We start from the raw sequence: 10,959 nt of genomic DNA, 5'->3' as shown, positions 1-10,959 counted from the left end.
CTCTGAACAACACTATTGTCAGGAAAATGTATGCATCTTTTTCCAGTAAGAATAAGGACTGTGATAACATTAGCATTTAGACAAGACACTGAGCTGATGATTGTGAAATGCATTAATGGATGTGTCACTATTTTAAGAGTACATCTAATGGATTGTTTATACATGCCATCTCATTGTACTTATTTATTTATTTTATAGGATATTTTAAACACAAAATTGGACAGATCAAAGTAGAACTCTCCTGTGACCTCCTCACCTCAAGGGCCCACGTTGAGCAGAACCGATCCCACTTCCCAGCCAGTTGCATATACCACTGAAGGAAAATGAACATCCTGAACAGCCACCACTTTTTGTACTTTCTGCCTACCACACGCCTTGTCATCTTATTAGCAGGTTTGACGACTGCTGAGGATGTGACTAACAACAGCACTTTCAACCGCACTGACATGAACATGGGATCTGTGCCTCTGGTGATCTCCCACATCGACCATATTATAGTCAAGGAGGGGAGTAGTGCCTTGATCGACTGCAATGTCCAAGGTAGTCCTAGTCCGCGTTACCAATGGTACAATTCCAATGGCCACCTGCTCCAAGAGGAGGAGAATAAAGGTAAGATCTTAGTATTCTCACTGATGTAGCCTGTCCTGAGACACTTCTGATTTCAGCAAGTTGACTAATAACCTGAATTTAATAGCCTGACTGTGGTATTTTCCTGTGTGAAAATATATGAAAGCCTGATGTCAGCCATAAATTTGTTGTGCACACCTTGGAAGAAAACAATAACTTTTTTCATGTGTTATTTATAGCAACACACAGCAAGAAGCTGAAGCACTTAACAGAAGGTGTAGACAGCCTTCTTTTCATTGGAAGACCTTGGGTTTGATCCTGTTTCCCACTCTGTTGCCTTTTGTTCTTCTCTGGCACCAAAAAAGACTAAAAAAGCTATTTTCCGACTCGAGGATTCTCTTGACATATGAGAATAGTTTTTTGGCATGAATTCAACACAGCTAACTCCCTGACTCCTCCTGTCTTTATGCATAGTGCCCTGGGAGTGTGAAAAACAAGAGGTGCCCTAAATGACCAACAGAAAAACCTACACAGGGCAGCAGTCAGAAGGACAACCCAAGTTTGATCCTTCCTGGCTTTAGTTAAGAGTCTTCAGTTGCATTTGCCAGAGACCTTAATTACATATGAGCTTTTTTGCCTTAAATGGAAGGTTTGGGTGTTAATCCTTGTTCTACTTCTAGGGAACATTATGGGGGGGCGGGGGTGGGGAGGGGGATGGAAGGTGTTTTGCTCACGTAATCCTTCAATACTGACTGCTTTGTTCACAGCATGATGAAATAAACTCTTAGTTATTCATACTAAATGCAAGATAGCTTGCCTAATAGCTGACATGAGGGAGAACTCTGCTATGACAGGAGTAATGATTGACCCAGGTAGATGTGCAACAGCATAGTGTATCTGTAAAAGCTTACTGCATAACTGGTTATATTTTGCATTACAGTATTTTATCGTTGTTTGAGTAAAGCTAGAGAAAGGAATTACGTGAGCTACTAAGCGGACTTTCAGATAGAATTTGTGCAATCATGGCAACACAGCGTGATTAGTGCGCTTGAGTGTTTTACTAAGGCTCACTAACAGAAATTTTCCCCTTTAGTTAGGTATCAAACCTTAGGTCTTTCTGTAGTCAATGGAGAGAGGTAGCTAATAACACGAACATTTAGATAGATGAGCAAAAACTTTGACCAAATCAGGAAAAATTGCAGCTGTAGCATTAAGACAAAATCACTTTAATTTAGACTTTCAACAGTGCACGTCTTCCTTTCAGAAACTGTCTTCCCGTGAGAAATGTTTCCTAGCACAAGACCCTTCTTTACTACGTATATAGTTGAGTATGGCATTGATTGTTATCAAAACCCAGCAATGACACCTTTTCTAATAATTGTTTTCTCATTAGGCTTATACTCTCTGACAGGACCCACTGGCACAGACCCAGTCATTCAGTCACAGTTTAATGCCATTATGTCATTTATAACAGCTGAAGCCAGGGTATATCAGCAAGGCATCTTGTCATTTTACAGTTAATAAAGACCTACTTTGCCGACACTGCAATTCAAAGAAATACTGAGCAGCCACTAGTCTATCTTTTCTTATTCTAGAGGTGGAGAAAGTGTCATCTGTTAGAGATGCTGACATTTCCCCTGTAAGAGAGTTTTCCTCTAAATTTGCCTAACTTTAGCAGATTGGGGTGATTCTTTTATGCGGAAGAGCTGCTTTAGACTGAGTTTTTTGTTTATTCTATATTTTTTAACTTCAGGCAAAGTGATTCAGCTGTTTTCAAGAACTGAAATAGGGCAAAATGTAGTGTTTCAGCTAAGTTAAAAATTGTAAGTGGATAAAAAGATATAATTAAAAACTGTGCATACAGGAACTGAGGCAGGGATCTTGTGGGAATACTTTCTACATAGGCTTCTACTGGAGATAATGTAAAAAAAAATTTGGATAAAGCCATGTTGAATTAGAAAAACTTTCAAAATTGTAAAAGCCCATTACTACTCTGAATTAAAGGCTTTTTTTGACTAATGAGTTTCAGAATTGCCCATAGATTATTCATTGAAAGAAATAAAGTAAAAAAATAGAATAATATTTTTAACAATGAAAGAACTTCCATGGAAAGGACAAAATAAATGTAGAAGCAACGTATACACCAACCTGTGGCAGGACTGCAGTCCTTGCCTTGTGATTTACATGCATTGCACAGGGGTTTCGTGCTGTTTCAGTCCTCTAATCACAGATTCTATGTCTTTGCTCAGCTGCCTTAATAGACTTAAATTGCAGCTGGTTAGGTTTAAGGAAAAATAACTTTCTGATACTAAGGATAGGTAAACACCTGAAGGCCCTTGCTGTGGAAGGTTACTGTGATTCCATTACTGCCTTCAACAGATACGTGTAAGGAATGGCTTGGGGTTGTGTTACAGAGATCAAAAACAGTTGAGTCTGCCTCTGAGCAGCAGTATGTATTAGATGATGTTGTTAGCTCACATCAGCCTATGTCACTGTTTTACAAGGAGATGTTCTCTATGACATCTCCCTGTATGAAGTGTTCAGGAGGCACTCCTACACTTCCTGGCTCTTGTCTCTACCATGTGAACATTTCTAGGGGTGAGTTTACATGAAGGAAAGAATTGACACCAGGCTTTGCTGTTGGAGTTAAATCAAGATTTTTATAATAAAGTTGCAATTTAGTAAGTTGTATCACACCACATAAAGCAAAAATATACATGCTCGGCTCTTAAATGGTAGAGACATTTGAATAAAATGAAGCTTACTTGGGGAACTAAAAATCTAATTTGATAATATATAATGGCAAACACAGGAACTAGGTGAATCTTTAATCACTTCAGCAGTGATAGGAGCACTGGGTTTTAACATGTTGCTTCAGACTCAGTTTAATAGCTAAATAGTTCTGCTGTGCCAGGTTCAAAGGATATGAAATGTACATGTACAATTACATGTAGCCACCAAAGGTATCAATTATATTATACTGATAGAAATTACTTTTAAAAGTAAAAGAAGTTCTCTCATGGTGCATAGAAGTTCATAGTGACAAACAAGATATTCTTAGTTAGTCATGGCTCTTCTCTTTCCCATCCATCTTACTCCTGTCCTATTTCCCTTTTTTTTAAAATTGTTCTTCAAAATTAGATGCTGAACACCTCAGAGGGCAGGCAGTATAGAATATATGTCTGAATGTTTGGGTTTTTTTAAAGTTTACATTAACAGAATTATATTAAATACTGCAACAAAACACCAAAATAACACAATTGTAAGAAAACACATTGTCAGGAACCAAAACAAGGAGGGTTCAGTAGGTTTTTCTGCCTCACAATCCCATTGTTAGTGTTGTTTGAGGAAGTGTGGCACGTGTCTGGGAGGCTCCCTGGGGTAAGTAGTCATATCTTTGTAACTTGACTGACTGCAAGGTTGTGATAGATGTCATGCATATTAACTATTTTTTAAATGAGATTCTTTTAGGGCATGATCTGATTATTCAAAGTTGATGTCAGGGATTTGATAGTAACACAGGTAGCATCTCAGGGACAGACAAGCTTTTGTGATGGTAAATTCTTTGTCTTCTTGTGAACATTATTTCCTTCTTCCAAAATCTGAAGCCAGTTTGGCAAAGCAGATGTTTAAGACTATGCTGATCATGTGAACAAAATACTTCTAACTAAGTTACTCTGTCTCCTCTCTGGCAGGAAAATGGTGGTTTCTTGACAATGGGCTACTAAATATTACCAGCGTGTCTTTTGAAGACAGAGGTAAATACACATGTGTTGCATCTAATATGTATGGCAGTGTTAACAATACTGTGACGCTGAGGGTTGTTTTTACCTCCGGAGATATGGGAATCTATTACATGATCGTCTGCCTTGTAGCTTTTACCATTGTTATGATACTGAACATTACTCGGTTATGTATGATGAGCAGTCATCTGAAGAAAACGGAGAAAGCAATCAATGAATTCTTCAGAACAGAAGGAGCAGAGAAACTCCAGAAAGCCTTTGAGATTGCAAAACGTATCCCAATTATCACATCAGCCAAAACGCTCGAGCTTGCCAAAGTAACCCAGTTCAAGACCATGGAATTTGCTCGCTATATTGAAGAGCTTGCTCGGAGTGTACCTTTGCCACCTCTCATCATGAACTGCAGGACTATAATGGAAGAAATTATGGAGGTTGTCGGTCTGGAGGAGCAGGGACAGAATTTTGTGCGGCAGACAGCAGAAGGCCAGGAAACCACTGAAACAGATGAGCTGTATATGATCCCGAATGCTTTGAAGCGCAGTGACTCTCCCACAGCTGACTCTGACGCATCATCACTGCACGAGCCACCTCAACAGATTGCAATAAAAGTGTCAGTTCACCCATTGTCCAAAAAGGACTGCATGGACGGTCAGTCGCAAGAAAGCATGCAGTTGGACGCTAAGGAAGAAGACACTCCTCAAACACCAGCACTTCCTGCAGAGCCCCCTCCTGAGCCTTCTGCTGAACTCGGTTCTGATGACACAGCATTGGCAAATGACAAAAATACATGCGTTATATATGAAAGCCATGTATGATAGTTACTCCTGAATCTATGCATAGCAGGAAAATCAGGTGGCGCTCTTTTAAAAATACATATTGTACTTGCCGCTAAGCCTTACCTGGAGACTATCATAGCAAAAGCATGTATGTGGATTACTTGGCACTTTCTTCTCAGTTTGACTTTAGTTTACCATGATGTATAGCAGAGTAATTGCTATTACATTAATATTAATTGCTCTTTTCAATTAGGAGTATTTCCAAGAAACATTTACCTCAGCATTTTCTAGGTTGGAGTCACCTGTAGTGGCCTCCTGGAAGTCATTGGTAGTCTTTGATGTAGGACACTTGAACTTACTAAACATAAAACTGGTTTTCATTTTCTTCCTTCACTCTCGTTATTTCCATTTACTGCATTTTTGCAAATATTATCTTGTGAATTTGAAATACTGCCCAAGAGACAGCACTCCAGTAGCCAAATAAAATCCTAATAGATCCCATTTACAAAGCCTGTTTGCTCAGTTGCATTGTGATTTAGAGGGCTATTAAAGAAAGTTAAAATGTTTCAATTTCATTTGAGACCACACTGCTTAGGCACAAGGGAAATAGTTTTCACTTTTCCTTTGAATGAAGATGCCAACAACTGGTTTTTTTTCCACATCGAGAAACAACTTTAAGGTGTATTTTACAGATGGGAAAGCCCATAAACACCTTACAGAAAGTTGCAGTCACAACAGCTCTGCAGGATTTTTTGCATGTATTTGACCATTTTTTACTTTGCCAGAACTTTAGACGGAAAACAGCTACAAATATGCAAGATGTCTTGTTTTTTAGTAATTTGGTAAGAGTAAGCGTGCAGTACTTTACCAGAAGATATGCAGGTTCTTAAAAGTCCTGCAAATCAGCAGATGACAAGATGGAAATTGCAGAAGACCCTTTTATTAGGATTCTCGGTTTTGTGCAGATTCACACTCTGAAGATCAAGCCTAAAGTCATCTATAAGTGTAAGTTTGAGAGTGTTCTATCCAAACTAGAAAAAAATAAATAAATCAAGTGTCCTGTGAAATTACAATGATGATCACACAAACTGTTTACTGTGTTATAATTGCTTTGGTATTTTAAGAACCTCCTACCGATCTAGGATGTTCGCTTCTTGAGTGCATGTGACTCTACCCCAGTAAAGCTTTAATGATCACAGTGATTGTGGCATTATAAAGGATCAACATTAATGACAGGAAATGCCAGGAGTGGAAAGGAAGTGATAACTTCTATTGCAGACAGACAATAAAAAGGACCTTCTCCAGAGTGAGTCTGGAAAAAAAGCACTTACAAGGAGGAGTTTGCCTAGGATTAATAGCATATTTCTTCATTATCTAACACACATTAAATTTGGAACTAATGACCAAACTATCATCTGATAGTTTTTAAGAAGTACTGTAGCATAAGTCCAGATACTCAAAATAAATCTGGAGTCTAGTATGTCACAGAAAAAGAACTTGCTTCGATTTATGGGGATGTAATGTGTGAATGGCTCTCTGGACATTTTACTGAAGTAGCTACATCTACATAAGGTGTCCTTTGGAGGCAATCAGCTAATTGAGAACAAACAAAGTCAGTGTTTCAGCTATCTAAAAATACCCTTGATAATGAACTGAGGTTTTATGTGAACTTCTTCACATTAAAGTGCAGAGCTTCTCTAGCAGTGTAATACAGGAACACCCCATGACTTACATAAGTGATGCAGAGAAGGCTCCACATTTACCTTTCTATGGTTATTAAAAAAAACATATGTTTAACAATGGACTTTGCAACCAACTTGTGAAAATGACTACATTTAGTTGCCTAATGTTTGTTTATGCTAACCACAGTGGCAGGCGTCTATACAAAATGCATTTGCACGTGCCCAAAAGGAAACATGCATAGGCAAAGTCCCTTTAGGAATGTGGATGGAAATATTTTAGTTCCAGTGAAGCAATATAAATCTAGAACACAGGGTAGATTAAGAGAATACCATAGAGAACCTCACTTCTGACCAGTGCGATTGAAAATACTACTGATGCAAACTGTTAACTTTGTCTGAGTGCGCAAAGTACATTTCTGTTTAGTGTTCACATCAATTTTTCAAGTCACTTTATTTCCTTCTGGTATGGAAAAAGGAGGAGGGCAGAATCAAAAGCAGGAACTTGCACTGAATTCTTTAATTCACCTTAACCTCCTGAAAAGAGGCATCTCAATTTTTCTGTCTGTCCAGCATTTACAAACAACGTTCATGCATTTTAAAGTTATCTGCCTGGTGCCCAACTAAGATCGCACAGATGAGCAAGGATGTTCTCCTTGAAAGCTTAAAAATAACTTAAAAATTACACTTTAAAATTTAAAAAAAAACCTGTTTCAAAGTTATTTATTAAACTACAGTATTTTAATAGTTTTTTAATTATGAACTTTTTACAATAGAGACCAGACCCCTTCATGTGTTCATATGGTGATTGGTAGCAGGCAGTTCTGATCCTGACTGCTGTCCTCAGGCTGTCCTCCAGCCTGTTTATTATTTATTTACTGAGAAACATTTGAGAGCAATCAATCCTCATGGTTTTCTTTGGTATCTCTGTGTAAACTTCCTTAAAGATACAGATTATGTTTTTTTTCCAAAGGTTACCCACAAGCAGCATGTATTTGAAGTACACACAAACGTACATTGCAAACTACATACCAGCAATAGTTATTTGGATTAGGTGGCATAATAGGTGTAGTGCTGAAGTCCTGCTGTCGCAAGGTCAAAGGGAACCTTCACTTTGCTGGAGCTGGACTCAGAGCTGAAAGTTCACAGGTAGGACTGGTTGAGCCAGTCTGCTATAAATTCTTTGGACATTCAGCTTTGTGGTATTATCAGAATAAAAACAGAACAGCACTGTATCTGAAGAAAATACAGATTGTAATGGTTCCGGTATATGTATTTTTTTTCTGTTTTCATGTATGCTGCTCTGTATCTTTATGCATCTATTACAGACTCCTGTAAGCATAAAGCTTTTTACATGCTGTCAGGCACTTCCTTTTTGGGAGACAGATGGGAAGCAAGACCCAAACTCACCTTTCCTGTTCCAAACTTTCTGGCTCTGCTATTACAACGTAAACAATTCTATCTTGCAGTACTTCTTAGGGAATGGCTATTTTGAGGTGTGAGAGCATAGTTAACAAACATAACATTAATGATGACTCTGAGAAAACATTAACATTTGCATTGTTATGTATTTTCATGGACCTTAACCACTTCAGGGACATCAGAGTGATCTCTTCCTATATATGGACTATGCACACCTTTTGTTACATCGTTCTGTTTATTATATCACCAAACACTAATGGTTCTTAAAACACTCAGAATCTGGAAAATACAGTCCAACTGAGTTTGCATTCTAAAAGCATAAGGAACTCCAAGCCAGGCCTAGAAAGGAAAAAGAGATTTGCAGGATATTTTAAAGTATTTCTGCCAAAACTTCATGAAACATGACCAGATTTCTGCAGCACAAGAAATCAGTGTTGGATTTGAATTTTACACTTTCTATTCGTTTTGCCTAAGTGTAAGACCATATTAATCAGACCACTTGAACATAGTACTCACTACCTACTTACTCAACATTTTCTTTTTGAGTGGCATTTATTTACTGCTGATCCTTTTTTGTTCTCTGTTTTGAGTATGCTTGTGATGAAACCTACCATTCAGTCATCTTTTGAGATTGTCATTTAAAAAATTTAAAAGAATCTATAGGTCAGCATTTTCATGCAGGTTTATTGGTATTAGATGAGGTATAGTAGTTCACTCCTGTGCTTAAAAATTACTGTATAATCATAAAACTTGCAGAATGGCATATATGGGGAGATGTTGATTTATTTAAAATCAGTGCCTGTTTTACTGTAATGTACATACTATGCCAGTTCCTCGATTTGCAGTTACCTTTTGACAAAAGTACTGTAACATATAACCAGGGCTTTCTGATGGTCAGTTTCGTTCAGATCAACTAATTCTGGAAAGTGTTAACAGTGTTGAATTTTAAAATTTCTCATGGAATATCTTGGCAGCATGCTATTTTAGGAGTTGGCCTCCTGAGTATGCCATACTTGGTGGGACAACTTAAAACTTCTTAGATGCAAAGGAAATGCTTGCACTAAAGTATCTTAAGTTATATTTCATTTATTATGAAATCCTTTTTGATTTTACAAGACATGTAAGACAAATATGAATGTGTTCTTTTGAGAAGCAGTTACTGTATTTTGATTTCAATAACTGTTATGATTTTTATAGTTCATGGCCATAAACCACAAAGAGACTAGTTCATGCTGAAGTGGCAAAATGAAATGTGATCCAGCTTGTAAATTGATCATTGTTTCAATAAAGAATTTGCACAGAGTATGCTGAGTTTGTACACACTCAACAAGATGATGGTTTCCTAGTAAGAGTATGTCATTGCTCCAATTCAAGTGGAAGTAAACTATGTCTTTCATTGTATGTCTGCTAATATTCCAGATCGAGAGAAACAATTATTTACCTAGGCAGGAAGTTTTAATAAAGCTCTGAAAGGGAGCGATTGTCATTATTCAGAATATAGACCCAATTGTTAATTGGTGGTGTTATTAATAGTCTAGATTGCTTCTGTAGGAGGCACATCAGCACTTCCACATGTCATCCAAAGGACTTCTTTGTCATCTGTTTCCTCTCTGAGCCCTGTCATGGGGCCTTCCAAAAAGTCTTGCTGCTGTTTCAGAGTTGGGATCAACCAAGTGTCTCTTTTACCAGAGGCACCCTAGTACCAAGACAAAATGGTTCTAAGCTGAAAAACATAGCTGACAGCAGAAAAACAGTAGGTATTTATTTAATGTTTTAACTCTGCTGTTTGAGAGAGTGCTCCAATTTTGAAAAATATTTTCAGAAGCATTTTTATTCAACAGTTTCAGTTGAGTTAATGGGGCTGAGAGACGTCCACAATTTATCTAAAAAATCTGTGAAAAATAGTGAAGGAATCACAAACTGATCATAAAAATGGAATGTGTACAGCTAGAGCCATATGCTATTTTATTGTCTCTGCATGGGACCCTGTCTTGCAACCGGGGCAGTTTGATATGCTGTGACTTTTTTTTCTAAAGAACAGCACCACTTCAGGATGCTCCCGTCCAGCATGCTGAAATCCTCCAACAGCTTTGTTGGAGCGTTTTTCAGGAAGGCACGGTACCACCAAGCGGTGGGTTCCAGCGAGCTACACTCCTGAACACTGTGAAACAGGCTCTCCCCAGCCCCAGTGCTTCTTATGAAGAGAAGATATTTATCATGTGGAGGAGACTGCCTTGTATCAGTACTACGGATGCACTCCAAAACTAACAGCTGCTGGTGGGTTGTATCTCCACAGAGACAAAGATGGGGACAGTAGGGCGTCTCTGCTCTCCTACTAAGACTGGAGCCAGGGAAAGCCGGTGCCTGGCTCAGGGCTGGTAGCCCAGATACTTGCAGTGCTACAACACCCGTTTCCCACAGGACTGCCCATTTTCTAGCCCACATCCTGCACCAGTGCCTGGAATAACCAGCTAAGAGACTTGAGAATCAGTTCCTTTTCAGCAATCCACTTCTTCCACCTCTTCCTCTCCCCATCTTACCCTCCTGCGCTTTTCTCTGACCACACCAGCTCTGCAGTGCTACTTCTCAAATGAGAACAGAGGGAAGTTAGTGGTCGGGGCAAGTGTTTCTGCTCTCCAGGCACCTCTGTTCCAAACTGACCTTTTCTAAATCCCAAATGGATTTTTTTTCCCAGCTGTACCAGGCTCTAATGCTATGTACTATATTTAGCTCTCTGGCTCCCGGGCCCAGAGTGAGTCATTATACACTTAC

At 38.6% G+C, this 10,959-nt stretch overlaps 1 protein-coding gene across 1 annotated transcript; it reads left to right on the top strand.

Annotated features, from left to right (window-relative positions):
- Positions 1-206: 206 nt before the first annotated feature.
- MFAP3L (microfibrillar-associated protein 3-like) lies at positions 207-5,589 on the top strand. Its single transcript, XM_010073067.1, has 3 exons — positions 207-609; positions 2,842-2,844; positions 4,263-5,589. Exons 1-3 carry the CDS (start codon positions 324-326, stop codon positions 5,123-5,125), a joined length of 1,152 nt encoding a protein of 383 aa, XP_010071369.1. The 5' UTR covers positions 207-323; the 3' UTR covers positions 5,126-5,589.
- Positions 5,590-10,959: the final 5,370 nt, after the last annotated feature.

This window comes from Pterocles gutturalis, unplaced genomic scaffold, assembly GCF_000699245.1.
Source record: "Pterocles gutturalis isolate BGI_N339 unplaced genomic scaffold, ASM69924v1 scaffold22, whole genome shotgun sequence".
In the NCBI taxonomy this organism is placed as follows: Eukaryota; Metazoa; Chordata; class Aves; order Pterocliformes; family Pteroclidae; genus Pterocles; species Pterocles gutturalis.
The sequence above is the reverse complement of the archived record's forward strand: the minus strand, read 5'-3'. Positions and strand labels throughout refer to the sequence as shown.

Coding starts and splice junctions, on each gene's coding strand:
- MFAP3L (XM_010073067.1), top strand. CDS start 324: ATGAACATCCTGAACAGCCACCACTTTTTGTACTTTCTGCCTACCACA.